Source organism: Poecile atricapillus, chromosome 28 (genome assembly GCF_030490865.1).
Source record: "Poecile atricapillus isolate bPoeAtr1 chromosome 28, bPoeAtr1.hap1, whole genome shotgun sequence".
Classification (NCBI taxonomy): domain Eukaryota; kingdom Metazoa; phylum Chordata; class Aves; order Passeriformes; family Paridae; genus Poecile; species Poecile atricapillus.
In genome coordinates, this window is record NC_081276.1 from 558,859 (window position 1) to 577,057 (window position 18,199).

Sequence of the window (18,199 nt, forward strand, 5' to 3'; positions counted from 1 at the left end):
CCCACGCTGAGCTCCAGGGATGCTCCTGGGCTGGGGCTCAGCACTGGCCTCCATCTCCCACATCCCACAGTCTGCACCAGCCAAGCTCCTTTCTGTCCACAAATCTACCATGATGTATGTTTATATTTCAATTTTAATTTCATTCTATTGCTTTCACACCAGCCAGCATGAATAATTTACAAAGCCTCTTTCCTCTGGGGCTCCTTCCGGACCGTGCAGTGATATTTCCTCAGCTGCTGCAGCTGTGTCACAGCCACATTCCCAGCATGGCCAGGACATTTTTCCATACCCTCCCCTCAGCCAGCAGTGAGATCCTGCTGATGCTTCCAGTACAGCTGGAAAAGGGAATGTTCCTGTGTGTGACAGAGCTGGAGAGGGAGAATGGGGGAGAGCAGGAGGGGAGTGAGGGTAGAGAAGGGTAAGAAATTGCCTTTGCAGTAAATTCCCTGCTCTGCTCCACTCCAGCAGGACAAAAAGCAGCAAGGTTGTTCCCTGGCAATGACCTCCAGTCCCACACCCTGCCTTCCCCCCTCCATGTACACAGAGCTGAATTTCCTTCAAAGCACCTCACTGTGGTCATAAACACATGTATTTCCTAAAAGACATTACACCCACACCCCCACCATTTCTGCAGAATATATCCTCCCAAATTCCCTCAAATTCTAACACTTTTGTATTCTACTATTATTAAACTTTATAGAAATGAACATGTCAACACTAAAACACCAGCACTAGGGAGATATGAAACCTCATTTCCTTTATGTGAGACAAAACCGAACCACAAAACTCCAGGTTGGGAATTCACAGAATTCCTGTGGATCAGCAGCCCTGGGAAGGATTTCAGGGTGACATGATCACCCAAACACGGGGCTGAATTTGCAACACAAACCTGTCCAAATGACAGGTGAGAAATTCCAGGACTCTGAGATCTCATCCAGCACCTTCCCCTCTCCCTCCCTCATTCCCAGTCTGGCTGCCAGCCCCTCCTGGGAGCAGCAGGGCTGGCACAGCCACAGCTCAAACACGGAATAAACAACGGAATATTCATAACTGGGATCCCCAGGGACCCACTGCAAGTCCTGAAAATGGCAGTGGAAAAAACAAACCAAAAATCAACAGCTTTAGGGTCAGTTCTTTGCCTTCGGTTACAGGGGAGCTGAGACCCGAAAGAGCAACAAGAGAGGAGTTTCCATATTCACCAAATCTGCAGGAACTTCACTTATTCCACCTTCTGAAGGCTTTTCCCAGCCTCACCTCTCCTTTCCCATAAGTTAATGGCTTTATTAACTATAAGCATATGGAAAGGAAATGCACAATTAAGCTTTTTTCCAGCTTTAAACCCCAACATTCTTCCTTTCCTTATTATTTTATTATCTGCAACTCTAATTTGGAGCCTGTGGTAAAATATGTGACCACACCAGGAGCCCTGTCCCATCAATTCTAACTCCAAGACTGATGGGGGGAATTTGTGGCTATTGAATGTACAACCATTATCTTATTTGCAATATTTTTAAACATAAAAACACAAATAAGTCTATATAAAATAACAGTCAAATAAAATGACTGTGTCCTTGAAGTCATAAAATCAAATGATTTATGGAAAAGTGCAGACTGATTCAACTTCAACCTTCAGCAACAGTTTTGTGAGGATATTTCCCTCAATTCCCAACGATTAACACTGAACTGAACCTCAGCAGTTCCATCACACAGGAAAGGTTAATGGAAAATAAGCCTTTCCTTATGCAGAAATAGCCACCAAAATTACAGATTTTAAGTGGCACCTCTGTTTTCAGGGGAAAAACCCTTCATATTCAGATGAAATCAGCTGGTAAGGCTCAGCTGAGCCTTAATGGAAATTTATCCATCACAAAACCCAACGTGCTCAAAACTGAAATTCTTCCAGCTTTTAAATGCCAGACCAAAATATTTGCTTTTCTACCTGCTTTTCCATAACAATGAAGCCTAAAAACAAGTTCCTGGGAAAGAGGGGTGGTTCTGTGAAAGGCAGCAGAGGAACTCTTGCTGTTCCAGGAACACAGCACCCTGCACCTTCCCCTGCACATCCCCAGAGTTTCAGCTTCTGGCAGAAACAAAGATATAATCAATGTATTGATCACAGAATAATCAATGCTTCTGAGCAGCAGCAGCAATCCACTTTGTTCCCATGTTACAGATGTGCTACTGGGATCCAGAAAAAAACCAGTTTGGGGCTCCAGCTTCCTTTTCCTTCCACTCAGCCAGTCCCAGTATGTTCCTGAAAGATGAATGGCTGCAATTCTGTGAGTCAGTGAGGAGCTCAGCTTTGAGGAGAAGGAGAAAAAACTGGAAAAAGTCCAAAACTGCATAGCTTGTGTGTTTAATGGCTGGTGGTTGGAAGCTTGTGGGAAAGATGAGCTTTGACCCCCCCCCCGTTTGCAGAGTAATTACCAGCATCAACAACAAACCAGTTCATTAGGAAACGCACTGGAAACCCCTCCCAGAGCTTCACAAACAAAACAATCAGGGAAGATTTCCATGGACTCCCCCTGTCCCTGGCTGCAGGGCTGGATTCCTCCCTGCCTGCTCCCAAAAAGCTCCCTGAGGGTTCCTGGGGTGCAGGAGCGGGGCCAGGGGGAGGCAGGGTCACCCCACTGGGTCACACCCAGCATTTCTGGGTGACAGGAACGCTCTGGGACTGTCCCAGCCTAAACAAACAGAATAACCCATCCCAGCAGCCAGAGGAGCTGCTGGCACCGATCCACCCCCAGGGACATTGAGCCACCCCATCCAGCAGCACCCCCAGCACTGGGATCCAGGAAATCCCAAATCCAGGGACTGATTCTCAACCCCCAGCCTTCTTCCTTCATTAACAAAAATCGTGCCAAGAACCTCCCAGCCAGAACTTCAGGAGAGGAGCTCGGAAAAGAGCTGATAAAACAAAGCTTCCAGGCAGTTTCCAAAGAATAACCACCCCCTTTCCACCTCAGCACAAAAAAGAACTGTCAAAGTTCCTTTTTCTTGCACAGAATCAAGAGCAGGGCATTAGGGGTGCTTACAAATAATACAAGAAAATAAGTATGAAGAAAGGTGGAAGAATTTGTACAAGAGCAACTTTGAATCTGTCTGACGAAAATAAACCATGGAAATGTTATTCAATAATAGATTTCTTTAATGTATTCTAAGCTTAAAAGGTCTAATTAGAGTAAAAGAGCAATTTTGAACGTCTGACAAAAATAAACTATGGCAATGCTATTTCATAATAGATTTTTTTATGTGTTCCGAGCTTAAAAGGTCTAATTAGAGTCAGTTGAGGCATAGACACAAAGTAATGCAAAAATACAATTCTGCTTTGCATTATTTTTGGGACCAATTTTGCAGTATTACCAAACAGGTTTCTGCAAAAACCTCACGAGTTTTATTTTCTTGGGAAATACGGACATATTGAAGGGAAAAATCTACTAAAATGTGAATAGTAAGAACAAAGCTTCAGTTTTACCAGGAAAATTATATGCCAGACAACGTTAAATCACAGATATTCCAAGTAGAAATTTGAGATTATTTCTATATTATTCATACAGTACAGAAAAAATGAGTGAGCAGAAGGTCTGGAAGCAGCAAACCACGAAAGGGATCCTAGGCTGGGATCCAAAAGGTCCCTTCTCATGGCACAGCAGGAAAATCCAAAGGGAGGGGTTTTCTTTGTGTCCCCCTCCCCAGCCTGGGATGAGGTGAAGGTTGATTATTTCAGAGCCCAAAGTGCAGGGTTTGGCCAGGAAGGGCAGCCTGACTCCGTTTGATGTTGGGAGAGAGAATTCCAGCAGCTTCTCTGGAGTAAACAGGAGATAAAGGGAGGAATGAAAGTGGCAGCCAGCAGGAACCCAGACCTTCTCCAGGAGTGGCTGCACTTAACTCAAAGTGCAGAAATTGCTCCCCTCCTATCCACTTATTTTCAGTTCAGTTTGCCAAAGAAACAGAAAAGCTGGGCTGGGATTTGAATTTCTGCTAAAACTCTACACTCTGAAAGGGTCTCTGAAGAGCAGGAGGCTCACAGACCACCTCAGCTACAGGAGGGCACTTTCCTGAAACCCCTGGTTTAAAAGGGTTGTTTGGGCAAAGACACAGCTGTTAAAATCCTCTGGTGGGGGCATGCAAGGGTTTTCAGAAACAAAAAAAAACAGGAATGCAGGCAGGAACTGCAGGCTCATAGTGCAAAATAAAAAGAAATTAAAAAAAAAAAAAAAAAAAAGATGGTAAGGAATGGAAATTATAATTTCCTGCCTTTCACTCAGCAGCTTTTTTCAACAACCAAACCAAAAAAAAAAAAAAAAAATGACAAATGGAAGACAAATGACTGAGGAACTCCAACTACAGAGAACAAAGGGAAATATTTCTCCTGAATTTCTAAGCTCTGCCTATGCAGGCAAACATTAACTGTAGTACAGACAAATAAACCCATCCCTCCTCAGCTGTAGCACTGAATCAGGAATGCTGCAGTCCAAAGCAAATATTTGGATTACAGCTGACTCTGAAACATTGTGCCAGGATCTCCAACGCTGTGGAAGCCCCTCTGAACTCCCTTCTCGGGGGTCTCTGTGTCCTGTGCCAGTGACACCCACTCCAAACAGGGCAGAGCTCTGCAAAGGGGCTGAATCCCCTGCAGGCCCTGGGGAAGAGCTGCTGACAGCACAGGGATTGTCCCTCCAGCCCCAGGAGCTGGAGCTCTCTCCCATCCCTGAACAAGGCTCTGCTGCTCAGCTTTCCCCAGGATCAGGTGCAAGAGGAGAGCGGAGCCTGGGCTCAAGGTCACCTTGGCTGGGAGGGAGCTGCAGCACGAGGCTCCTCCAGGACAGATGGAGACATTTACATCAGCAATAAATGGCAGAACAGTTAAAAGCTGTTATTTCCTGCACTTCTGGGCACAGTGTCCAGCTGGAGGGGACACATCCCCTCCCAGTGGGGCAGCACCACGGCATTAATGCCATGAAGGAGGAGGTCAGACCTTCCTCTGAGTCTGACACTTGCTGAGAGCACAGAGATCCAGCCCTGAAGAATTCTGCACATCATGAAAGACAACGTGAAATTTGTCTGTCACAAACCTCACTCAGCACTGGGGCTGGAGGAGCAATTAAAAGGAGGATCAGAAAATCAGACCCAAGGGACAAAAGCACCTGTTCTAACTAAAAAGCCAAGGAGAGAAAGACTCCAAAACCTCACACCACGTTCTCAAAAAGCTTTGAACCAGACAGGACAGCTTAGATTATTCACTTGGTATTCACCAAACCAGTTTCCATTGGAATTTTTAAGGATCTGTCCATCCTGGTTACTAATTTATAGATACAAGTGGATTTACCCACTGGTAGTTTCCCACACTACTCTGCAGCCATTGCTACTTTTTTTGCTAATCCTGACACTTGTTCTACAACTGGAGCAGGACTGGTGTCTCAGAAGCTGATCTTTACACTCCAGGCTGGTTATTCTGTGTTTTTTACAGCCCAGGCAGGTTCTCTGTGGGCTGCAGAACATTGCACCCATCTGGCAGGCAATTAGCACAGCTCTGCTCTCCAGGTGAACCCTTACCTTCCTCCCTTGCACTGCACCACTGACACACAGCTCTCAGCACAGCAGAATCCAAATCTCCTCCTCAGGATGATGTCCAGGAGAACATTACAACTGGCTAATTATGAACCTTCCCTTGTCCCCATTCTCCTGAGTGCTGGCAGGACAAGGAAAGGAGGGAATCACTCTCAGGGTCACTGCAGGAAGAGCAGGAGCCTGCAGAGCCTTGCCCACACTTCCCAAGAACTTTTATAAATGAGTATATGGTAAGGAAAAAACCCCAAACCTGCCTGCACGTGAGCAAGGATAATCTAAGTGTGCATGGGAGCAGATAAATCAATAAAGCCATTTTTTAAATAGAGGAAAGCTGCAGTAGTTAACTAAAAGGTGCAGGCAGCTCCAGTGCACACCCTCAGCTGATCATTCCTTAGGTCCCTGCTTAACCTCAAGTGAGATCTGAAGAAAGCTTTGGCCTCAGGGTGTAACAAACTCCCCCCTCAGCTGGGACCCCCAGTCAGGCATCCCAGGGTTAATTAACACGTGCTTTAGAGCAATATTAACCAGGAAGCTCAGAACAGACAAGTGCCATGGAGTGCAATGGGAATAAATTGGGCATCTCCTTCCACACTTCCACTTTGTGTCCCCAGATCTGCTCCGAGCTCTGCTGCTGCTTGTTCAGTAATTTCACGCTACGCTGCTTAACAATGTAAGCATGGAGGCTCCATCTAAAACTGCACTTCCCAAATGTCACTTGTTTGTGAACACATGGCTGAACCCAAAATTGCTTTTAATATTCGAGTGGTGCCTGCTGGCTCTGTTGTAGTTAAGGGTCTGTCTGAATTTCCATGATAAACCCCATTTTCTGGGGTGGAATACCATGACCACTCACTACACATAAACCTGCTTTACAAGGTCACAGCAGACAAACACCATTTTTTACATTTTTAAACCAAGGTTGCTTGGCTATTTTTGAGTTTCAGACACCTGACACTGATTTGAGGCCTCTTACAGTTTAAGGTTTTTCTTACCATCCCTTTAACAAATGCAAATGTCTGACCCATCCCTGGCAGTGTCCAAGGCCAGGAGCAACCTGGGACAGTGGAAGGAGTCCCTGCCCATGGCAAAACTTCCCAGATTCTACTGAATGAGCTTTGCTGCAGTTATTCTGCAGACTTCAAGCCAGGAGAGCACGAGTGCTGTCACAAACCAAAGCACACCAGGAATCTGCCCTAATGAGAAATAACCACACAAATGTAACTCTCCAAACTTAACTGAGTGCACAGATTGGAGGAATTTGGGTATTTTCAGAGTGTTATTACCATAGTGTTATTAAAGCTTAAAAGTATTTCCAGCTTATTCCTTCCCCTCCAGTGTGTACCTAATGAGTTGTGCTCAGTTACATCAGTCACCTTATTCACCGTGAAACACACTCTGGATGCACCAGAAAACTCATTCCAACTTACCAACCCCAAAACAAGCTGTTCACAAGGTGAATGTAACACTTGAGGAAGCCATTCCTACACCCTCAGAATAAAACAAATGATCAAGAGGCAGAGCCAGCAGTGTGGGACAGTGAGAGGGCACATCCCAAAGCAGAGGCGTTTTCCACGCTGTGCTGAGGCAGGAGGAGCAGGCAGAGCCCAGGGCTCTGTGTTCAGCCCCTGGCTCTGTGTTCAGCCCCAGAGCTCTGTGTTCAGCCCCAGGGATCCCTGTTCAGCCCCAGGGCTCTGTGTTCAGCCCCAGGGCTCTGTGTTCAGCCCCAGGGATCCGTGTTCAGCCCCAGGGCTCTGTGTTCAGCCCCAAAGCTCTGTGTTCAGCCCCAGGGCTCCTTGTTCAGCCCCAGGGCTCTGTGTTCAGCCCCAGGGCTCTGGGTTCAGCCCCAGGGCTCTGTGTTCAGCCCCAGGGCTCCGTGTTCAGCTCCAGGGCTCCTTGTTCAGCCCCAGGGCTCTGTGTTCAGCCCCAGGGCTCTGCGTTCAGCCCCAGGGCTCTGTGTTCAGCCCCAGGGCTCTGTGTCCAGCCCCAGGGATCCGTGTTCAGCCCCAGGGATCCGTGTTCAGCCCCAGGGCTCTGTGTTCAGCCCCTGGCTCTGTGTTCAGCCCCTGGCTCTGTGTTCAGCCCCAGAGCTCTGTGTTCAGCCCCAGGGCTCTGTGTTCAGCCCCAGGGCTCTGTGTTCAGCCCCAGGGCTCTGTGTCCAGCCCCAGAGCTCTGTGTCCAGCCCCAGGGCTCTGTGTTCAGCCCCAGGGCTCTGTGTTCAGCCCCAGGGCTCTGTGTTCAGCCCCAGGGCTCTGTGTTCAGCCCCAGAGCTCTGTGTTCAGCCCCAGGGCTCTGTGTTCAGCCCCAGGGATCCCTGTTCAGCCCCAGGGATCCCTGTTCAGCCCCAGAGCTCTGTGTTCAGCCCCAGGGCTCTGCGTTCAGCCCCAGGGATCCCTGTTCAGCCCCAGGGCTCTGTGTTCAGCCCCAGGGCTCTGTGTTCAGCCCCAGGGCTCGGTGTTCAGCCCCAGGGCTCTGTGTTCAGCCCCAGGGCTCGGTGTTCAGCCCCAGGGCTCTGTGTTCAGCCCCAGGGATCTGTGTTCAGCCCCAGGGCTCTGTGTTCAGCCCCAGGGATCTGTGTTCAGCCCCAGGGCTCTGTGTTCAGCCCCAGGGATCCCTGTTCAGCCCCAGAGCTCGGTGTTCAGCCCCAGAGCTCGGTGTTCAGCCCCAGGGCTCTGTGTTCAGCCCCAGGGATCTGTGTTCAGCCCCAGGGCTGGGTGTTGAGCCCCAGGGCTCTGTGTTCAGCCCCAGGGCTCTGTGTTCAGCCCCAGCTCACTCACCTGTGTTGCCATCTTGCCGTAGTCGATCCAGCGCAGCGTGGCGAAGTTGGTGGACTCGGCGCAGTTGAAGCCGTGATTGAAGCCAGCGTGGTAACCATAAGGAAATGTGATCATAAACTCCCCAGCTTCCTGGGTGATCTGAAAAACAAAGGCAAAAGGAGGAGACACCCCACAGGTCACTTAATGCAGCAGCTTGAGAACAGAGACCCATTAAGAAACCCCACTGATTAAATCTCTTTCCACTGGAGGGTCGGCAGAGCAGCCATTGCCAGCTCTTGGCTGAGCCTGGAACGTTCCTGGTGAACTGCAGGAATCCTCAAGAATTTCTCTTAAGGGAAAAGCTCAGAACAGCAGATGGAAGGGCATGATCTGAACTATTTACACCTGCAGGCTCCAGCTACAGAAGGGTCTCAGGCTCCAACTTTCCAAAAGATCAATAAATCTTTGATGTGACCACTTTGGCTCATGGCAGCTCCAAACCTTCATCCCCACACCCGTGCCAGAGCAGCCTAGAGCCCTGGATTTCCCTTCTAACATTCCCTCTGCATGGCAGGGTCCTTCTGAAGCACCTCCTGCCCTCCCTGTATTTATTTCCCCACTCACATTTATCAGCCTCACTCACACCTGTTCACCCAAAAGTGAAACATCCTAAAGCTTACAGCCCATCTTCTGTCTGCCTGGGGAACTGCCCAGAGCAGCTGTGGCTGCCCCTGGATCCTGCAAGTGTCCAGGGCCAGGCTGGGCTGGAGCAGCCTGGGACAGTGGCAGTGTCCCTGCCATGGCAGGGGTGGCACTGGGTGGGCTTTAAGGTCCCTTTCAACATGAACCATCCTGTGACCCAACTTTAATAAAATTAAAACAACAATAAGCATTACAGACATTATTAACAAGAACTGAACTCTACAGATCACAGCTGGAACCAGAGGCAAATCAATCTTGATGCTTCTGAAAAAGCCCTCTTTTTATATCTTGTGCAGAAAAACCATTGGGAAAAAAAGAAGTTGAATTGTTAAGAGCATGGCCTGAAGCACAGGAGCAACTCCCAGCCCAGCTGCCCCTCGTGCAGCAGCACCTCCCCTCCACAGGGTATGGAGAGGCAAAGCTTGACCTTCCCTGTCTTTCCAAGCCAGCAGTGCTGACAGACCTCTCAGAGCTGTCACAGGCCAAGAATTCCAGCTGGATTCCTTCCCACAGCCAGAACTCCCAGCTCTGAGCCCACAGAGGCTCCAGGGACTGCACTTCCAAACACAAGGATGGGGCCAAATGCAAAATGTAAACAGACACAAGTTCAAACATCTCCCCCTCAGCTGGGCCAACATCTCAACTTGCTGATGTCATTATTTTAGCAAAGAGGGAATAAAAGCTGCTGTGATACACTCGAGGCTCCTGCAGCATCCCAGGAGGAGGTGCTCAAGTCCAGCCTGCATCCATCCCCTCCACACACCCCAGCAGTGCCACTCTGCTGCCTTCACAAGATGAACAGATCATGTTTCTGTCACTGAAAGCACATCCCGGTGTCTCCATTTCAAGCCCACATCATCCATGGCACTGCTGTCAACATTATCCCACAATAAATTAGAAAACACTCCAGATGATGGATAGGCCATGCAGAAAAGTAATAACTATTGAAGGAAAGCCAGCACAAACTGCCACTCATGAAGAAAGCCCCAAATTTACTGACTTCTGCAAGCTCTTGAGGAATAAATGGAGAAATCAATAGGAGATTACAGAAATACACATTTTTAATTATTAAAAAGCCCTAGTATTGATCTGTTTCTTTTTTTCCAGAACAGCATTATAGAGATTTATAAATGCTGCCCATTTCAACTTCATTGAAATCTGCCAAGAATTCAGATGTAGGGATCCTATCTCTATTCCTGAGGAGAAGTGGCACTTGTTCCCTGCCTGTGAATAACAGTGATCCTCTTCCAACAGCCACTGTTTCAGGACAGGGCTTGGAGCAGCCTGGGACTGTGGAAGGTGTCCCTGCCATGGCAGGGGTGGGGCTGCCTGGGATTTAAGGTCCCTTCCCACTCCACAGCTCCATGAAAGCAGTTTGGAGCAGGCCTCTGACACTTCCCACATGCACAGGCAGCTCTGGGAGCTCCCAGCAGCAGCAGCAGCAGCAGTTTGAGTGATTCTGCACAGATACAAATCCCTGTAACCACACTCGCCTGAGGAGATTTACTTCTTGCCACAAGACTTTAAGAATAAGCACATTAAAACGATCATACCAAATAAACATGACCCCTCTTTTCAAATCAGGGCTTAAGAGCTGCAGGGATCCTTCCAGGCTTAGAGCAGCACCAACACTTACACAACAGGGAACCAGCACAGCCAGCTCCTCTTTGGGTCATGCTGGATCCACAAGAAAATAAAGAAGTGTTTCCCAATCTCCAGTGGGTTTTGCTGCACCTGATGAGCCAGAACACCCTAATTAGCTCACCCCTCTCTACCTGAGAGGCTCCCTAATTGCCAGAGATTGTTCACTGACAGCTTCTCCTCCCTCCAGTGTCTCAGCCAAACCCCAAAGCCTCCTTTCTGCAGGCAGGCACTCAATATGCCCTTGGAAAGGAAGCCAGCTCCCCCCAGGCTCTGCTGAATCCACTCCCCAGGAGAGAGGAGCTGAGCTCCCCAGAGCCTGCAGGCTCTCCTGCATCCCTGCACCTACCCTGTCAAAGGGAATGCCATACTTCTTCAGGATGGAGGGAGAAATGAGGGTCATCTTGTGCCGGAGGAAAGCATCACATCCCTGAGAGCTTCCTGGGAAAAATCCTGTGGAGACATTCAGAGAGGAGCATCACTACAGGACTGTTCTTGGGAAAACAATACAAACTGTCAAACTCCAGATCATCCTGCCCTACATAGCACTACCTAAAGGGAAAAAATGTTAATTTTCAGTGAAAGGGAAGGAAATATCTCCATCCCAGGCAGTGGCACGAGGGACACGTTCACACTGGTCACCAACAAGTGGCAGAGGCAGCAGGACCTGACCCAGTCAGCACCTCAACACCATTAAGTGTTAAATTCCACCCAAGGTCCACACTGAGTTACTGAAACAAATCACAAATAATAATCAGAAAAATAAAACAGTGGTAAACACTGACCAAACCCCTCAGTGGCAGCTCAGCCAGTGTAACCTGGCTTTCCCTCCAAGTGGCAGATTCCATGACAGATTGTGTGTTTAGAGGGACTCAAACCCATCACAGTTCAGGAAAACAAATAACCCAAGCTCTGGAACCAAAAGTAATTGATGAGACATAATGGAAGGGGTTTCAGAAAGTCAAAAGGATTACTGGATTCCAGGTTTTCTTATATTTTTGTACTAAAAGCATTTCAATTAAAATTATGACTGTCTGCTACCCAGTCTGTCGTCCCTCTCTGCAGTTCCTCTTTTTAATGCACAGTTTAAGTGGCTCTCATTAAAGCCACTAATAAAGAAGCACATTTTAAGTGATTAGCACCAATAACATGGCAACACATTAACATTCTCTCCATGGGCTCCATGGCTCTCCCAGTGAGCCCATTTACAGCTCAGCTATTCATTTTCCATATTAATTGCACACTCATTTCTCCATAGTAAACTTCTCCCCACTGATGCACAGGACAGGGGAATGGCCAGGCAGCAATTTTGGCTCTTTGCAGAGTTAAATCATCACTCACCCAGCTTCCAGAGACAGGAAACTAAAATAAAGACCAGATCATTGATAATTTGCCCCTGGTTTTGCAGCACAAACCATCTCCGTGCCTCAAAATTGATCATCCGTAAAAATTAGTTACAAACAGCAAGAAACTTATTATTGCTCCTGTCAGACTTGGAGTGGTATTTCAGAGTCTGCAGAGCACAAGTCATCTGATTGATTGACTTCTTATAAAAATTACTTCTTTCATCTATTAAAACCTGGCAAATGACTGAGCTGTAGCTTTGAAATGCAACATTTCTGAGCAGCCATTTCCAGAGTTATTTGTATTTAGGGATCACGGAGCTCAGTGCCCAGGAAAACAGCAGCACCAAGCCCCAGGACACTCATCCCCAGTTATTCTGCATTTTCCCCACACAATCAGTTGCTCCCCCTGACACCCTGGAGCATGCTCAGCAGGAAAAGGCAGTACAGGAATTTGCCTCTTTTCTGAGAAATCAGCATTAAAACTTCTTTTCTTTTGCATCCAAGTCTTCCAGATTTCCCTGCCTGCTCCTACCTTCACCACCAGATTTAAACCATTCCAGTTGCCTCACTGGAGATGAACCATGGAGATTTGGAGTTAATTATTCTGGGCCAGCAGCTTTTTTTAGCTGGGCAGCTCCTTGAACATTTGCAAGTGAACAAAAATAGAAACAACACCAACAAATTAAAACACATCCACTTCTGCAGCCAGACATCTTCCCTGAAGCTTGAGAGGTGGGAGTTTGCCACAGCTCAAAGTAACTCTGCCTTCCCCACCTCCATTTTCCTTTTCTTTTTCCCTCCCTTTCTTTGTTTTGGTTTTTTTTTTGTTTCTTTTTAAGATGAACTTTATGGCACTAAAAAATAGAGGATGAAGCTAAAATAAAAGGAAAGCCAGCAAATACAGAATGTATTTATAGGGTGAAGGAGCAATGGGTACAAATTGGAAGAGGGGAAATTTAGGTTCAGTATCAGGAATATTAGGTTCAGAAAATGTCTGTTGTGAGGGTGGTGAGACACTGGATCAGGCTGTGGCTGCCCCATCCCTGGGAGCTTTCCTGCTCCAGGGGAAGGTGCCCTGCCCATGGCAGGTGCCATGGAAGGATTTTTAGGGTCCTTTCCAACCCAAATCCTTGTGGATTAAACCCATTGCCCAGACATGAGGGTTTGGCCTCAATGCCTCAAAATTCAAGGTTTTTTTCATGGAATTTTAGTTGAGGTCACGCTGTGCCAGGAGTCCAAGGCTCGGAGGGAGGAGTGGGAAGCAGAATCCTGTGCTGAGTTCTCTGGCTGAGCAGGAGCAGCAGGAGCCAGCCCCAGGGCAGAGCTCACCTTTGGCCAGGCGTTCCAGCCTCTTGCCGTGCTCCGGGGGAATGGCATACCTGGCAGGAGGAAACAGAAATCAAAACATCAGCTCTTGGTGTGAAACACTGAAAGGAAAAGGCTGGCAACAAGTGGGGTGATCACCCTCAGCACAGCACACAATGGCTGGCAATAAAACCAAAATTCTCTGTGTCTGAGAGACATCAGTAACACACAGTCCAAGGGAAAAAAACAGCATTTACTACGAGTCCTTAGACATGTTACATGAGGTGTGTGATTTTCCTGCCACTTTCTCAAACAGCATCACAAGATCTCACAAGGTAGAAGGAAAATCGAGAAGACAAAGTGATACAGCACTGGAAAGCTCAGGATTAACTGAGTGCAGGGAACAGCAGGTGTGTTCTCCATGGGGAAAAATATCTGCAAAATAAAACTGTGCTAAACAATAAGCAAGAAATGGATGGGCTGAAAAGGTGTGAAGGAGGGTCTGTGTGCTTTGGAAAAGAATAAACCTTCTGTGTAAACAGCTTTCATTTATTCAAAAAAGTAAATATTCTTCAGCACAGCTCGAGGAGTCATGGCTCAATCCTTATGTCCCTGCTGGATTTCAGTGTCTGATGTGAAAAAATCGAATTAAAGTATTTAAAGTATTCAACAATTTTCTTGATGAGGTGACCCTGAAAATGCAGGGTCTGCTGATGAAAACATCATTAAAAGGTGTAGAGAACAATTTCTTAGAGTAGGGGTCAACAAAGTGCAAAAGAATTTGATTGGAATTTTTTTTTTTTTAGTGCAAATTATTGAACATAATTCTGGAAAAACAATCCAGTGTCCCACAGGTGTCAGACACAGGGCTGGGTGTGCCCAGCACGTACAAACACCAGGGAAGCTTCAATGGCTTTTTCTTCCCAAAAGCTGTTAGTTCTCTCAGTGCTTTGAGGTTCCCAGTATTCTCAGGAGCAAAGCCCAGGTGACAGAGATTTATTTGTTCAGGTTATAAGAGGGGAACTGAATACCAGGATACATTTAAATGTGTTTAACATGATGACACACAATAATATTGCCAATGGAAATCTGTAAATCATTGGTTACATTCTGCAGCAAATTAAATATGGCTCTCCCCGATTTTTGTGACAGAGAATTCTGAGAATTTACATTTGTGGGAATGGCATTTATTGCCAGCTATAACTTCTCTTCAAAGTGAATAATAAAAAATACATTATTTTTGCTATTTCCAATAAAGATGCCAAAGCCACCCTGTCTCTTACCCCACGCTGGGATCAGGATATTGCAGCACTGGGCTGGGGGCTCCCAATGCTCCTGATTCTGGGGGATTTCAGCCAGACAAATTCTGCATTTTCAAGTGTCAGAGCAGGACTGGGGAGAAGCAGCTCCAAGGCCCAAGCTGTGCCAGGAAATCCAGCACACCTGGGCTGGCCTGGAGGGGATGACAGCACACAAATCTCACCCAGGGCCTGCAGGGTTTAGGCACTAAGCTGATTTCAACTGATGGCTTAAAAAAAATTTAAGGCCAAATACCATGTAGCACCTAATCTTGTAAAATAATAAATGCAGCTATGGACTCACAACATCCCCTGACCAAAGTTTGACAGTGCCTTAAATTGCATAATTATCAAACAATTCAATTTCATTTGTCTGGGACAAAGCTAGTGGCTTTTATTTTACAAAGACCATTCATCACTTACATAAATGTGATAAAACTAATCCCGATCCAAAGCTCCTTTGTGGGATTAATGTCCCTTAAAACAGGGAAATGAGACATTCCATTCCTTCTGGGAAAAATGCTGAAGGATTGGGAAAGAACTAATTTATGGCTACAAGGCTGCTGATGATTAATGTAATATCCCCAGTCTACAATGCAACCTTCACTTAATTAGTGCCTGTAATTGGGAGTTGTAAAGATAAGATTAATTGAATCTGGAGGATGTTAAAAGTTTAATACATTGGAACATGGTTATTGTGTTATCTGAAACTGCAGCCTGCAAAAAGCCAAGCGAGGCTTTAGAGAACAGCCCATGGAGAGACAAAGAAAAAAGAATTGCTTGGATAGAAACCAGCCAGAGAGGAGGAATTTCCAGCTTATAAAAAAGAACTATATGTAATAATATACAAATCAAAATACCCCAGCACAGAATGGTAATAGCTGACTCCAATTTTAGAAATTAACTTTTTTCTTTGGGCCAGCCTTTAGGAAGCAGAGCCTACACATCCCTCTGCATTTATTCTTAGGAATTCAAAATATTAACTGCAGAAGAGAATTAAAAGTAGGTCAAATTCTGATTTAAGTTCTGCTCACAGATCTGACTGATTTACATGAAGATAGGCAATAAAGACAGAATTTGGGCTGCTATTTAAAACCAGGAAGAGAAACAGAAGGCTCCTGCATGTACAGCACAGACTGAGCTCCATCTACACACAAAATGATTGATTACAAGGCAGAAGAACGAGGGAAAGATGAAAAATTCTGCAGCCCAAGGGGGCAGTCAGTGAGCAATGAAGAGGCAGGAAGGGCTGGCTCTGGGTGCCACCGCTGCCACCGACCCCTGCTCGTGTGAGGAGGGACAGAAGCTCTGGTGTCCCTCAATTTGTCACCATCCCTGGGGCTCAGCTCAGCTGCAAAACCTCAATTCCACAGGCAACCCACAGCTCTGGGCACGGTAAAAAATATCCAAGAATTTCCTTTTCTACAGGCATGACTTCAACAGCCCCCAGTGCTGGAACACCGACCTGGATCTGTCCCCAGGCAAAGGGACATTCATGGCCACAGAGACAAACCCACAGCTGCAAGAAGAGAAATCAAACTCCCAGGGAACTGGGCTTGCAAAGCCCCCTCCAGTCTGTGCTCCAAAACTTGCCCAGGGTGACCAAGACAAAGGGCCAGGCTTCACCCCAAACCCTGCCACTCAGCAGTTTGGGGATTACAGCAGGAAAAATGTGCTGCTGCTCTGCCAGGGAACACAGGATTTACACAACAGGGCAAGAAAAACCAGCTCAAGATACAAAAAGTTATAGTTTGTGACTCAAATGTCATCTTACCCCCAAGTCAACAACCTGAAAGTAATATACTGAGCCTTTTAAATTACCTTTTTCTACTTTCCACCAAAACAACAGAAAATCCCTGAAGTGGATCAAGTGCTACTTGTACACATCTAGAACTTGCTGTTCTGTGGGAAAGACTCTCAGCTTCCAAATTTATTTCACGAAACTTAATTCCAGCATTTCTGACCTCTACTTCCATTTTCTGAGTTCTTGAGTCAGGATCACAGGTCCAAAAGGTTTTGCCCCAGAGCTATAAATGTATTAGAGAATGATCTTCCTGGAGTGGTGCCTTGCTTTTGCTAATATGGACTCATGGAATCCCAAAGTGTTTTGGGTTGGAAGAGATCCTAAATATCCATTTCCACCCCAGCCATGGCAGGGACAGCTCCCACTGTCCCAGGAGCTCCCAGCCCTGTCCAGCCTGGCCCTGGGCACTGCCAGGGATCCAGGGGCAGCCCCAGCTGCTCTGGGCACCTCTGCCAGGGCCTGTCCCCCTCCCAGCCAGGAATTCCTTCCCAACATGAGTTTAACTGGACAGCTCCCTCTCTACCCTTAACACAGAAGAGAGGTCTGTCCTATTTGCCATCATAGGATATCATTAATAGAGTAATTTTCTTGGTGTTTTGTTTATTCCCCTGGAATGGGGCTTGATGGATGTGGATAATTATCAGACTATAAAAGCCAGCAAATGTGCTATTTTCTATCGCTCTAAATCATCAAACAAATAAAGTGTGAAACAGCATTTCTGAATACAATTTTCCCCTCTAATGGCTTAGAATTATTATCAGGAACAATGAGAATAAATAAGCAAATGTCTTGTGAATTAAGAATTAAACAAGTGTGTCAGTAAAAAGGAGCATTCAGGCCATCCTGGGATGCAGGGACCCCTTTGGAGGCCACCAGGGAATGATGTAACAAGGAATTCATTTGGGCAGCTCCCAGATCCTGCTGCTCCTCAGGGACCTCCCAGTCCCAGGCTCTCCCCTCACTGCTGCTTCTCAAAGGGAGTCAGCTCAGTTTTGGCTTCCAGTGGCCAAAGAACTAAAACTCCATCCACAGCAAAGGCCTGCTCCCAGCTGTCTTCTCCTTATTTGAGAGGAATTTTTCTCACCTGAAGCCATCCCTGCCTTTGGCAGAGGACCAGACCATCCTGTCCCTCCACCCAACATCCCTCAAAGCTTCCAGGACCTTTTCCTGTTCCAGCTGTTGCTCCCAGAGTTTTTGAGTTACACCTTGTTCTGCACCTCATTTCCAGTCTCTTGCACCAACACAGAGCAATTAAGCAGTGATTATTTCACCAAATCCCACTCCCCACTCTCTGGGAGTCTGGGCTCCACGGGCAGGGGCAGGTTCAACCACGAGACTTTGGAAATGTCACTCCAGTGCCGTTCCTGGGAGAAGGTAAGAAACTCAATTTCACAGTGTCTGCACAAGGTCTGCCCAAGCAGGCCCCACACAGTTTAACACACCATAATTATGGAATAAGGAACAGAAACAGAACGGGAGCAGCACATTTAAAACACCCAGGCCAACGTGTCAAGCTGGGGTGAGTTATCTGTCTTCAAAGCAGATTTAATTGTGCCAAGAACAGTGACCCTTTAAGATTCAAATGCCAACCTGCTCTCAGCCACGACAGGCAGAATGAAAAGCTGCTATTCCAGTCTCTGTAAGGCAAAGGGTGCCCATAAACCCAGAATCTGAACCCTGACCTTCAACATCTTTAGCCCCCATGACAGCAGCAAAGCCTCCAAAGAAAAGCCCCTGGTCCATCAGGAATATTTATCACCAGCAGAACCATTAAGAACA

At 46.9% G+C, this 18,199-nt stretch overlaps 1 protein-coding gene across 9 annotated transcripts in view; it reads right to left on the reverse strand.

Annotated features, from left to right (window-relative positions):
• KDM4B (lysine demethylase 4B) overlaps positions 1–18,199 on the reverse strand; it is a 71,134-nt gene that overhangs the window by 27,982 nt on the left and 24,953 nt on the right. For all 9 annotated transcript variants that reach the window (XR_009279719.1, XR_009279721.1, XR_009279720.1 and 6 more), the window contains 3 exons: positions 13,343–13,392; positions 11,017–11,120; positions 8,346–8,483 (listed from right to left, as the gene is read on the reverse strand). Coding sequence is in view for 6 of the 9 variants with exons in the window: in XM_058858734.1 (XP_058714717.1) it covers positions 8,346–8,483; positions 11,017–11,120; positions 13,343–13,392 (292 nt within the window). In the remaining 3 variants the exon portion in view is untranslated. The remainder of the gene's footprint in view (positions 1–8,345; positions 8,484–11,016; positions 11,121–13,342; positions 13,393–18,199) is intronic.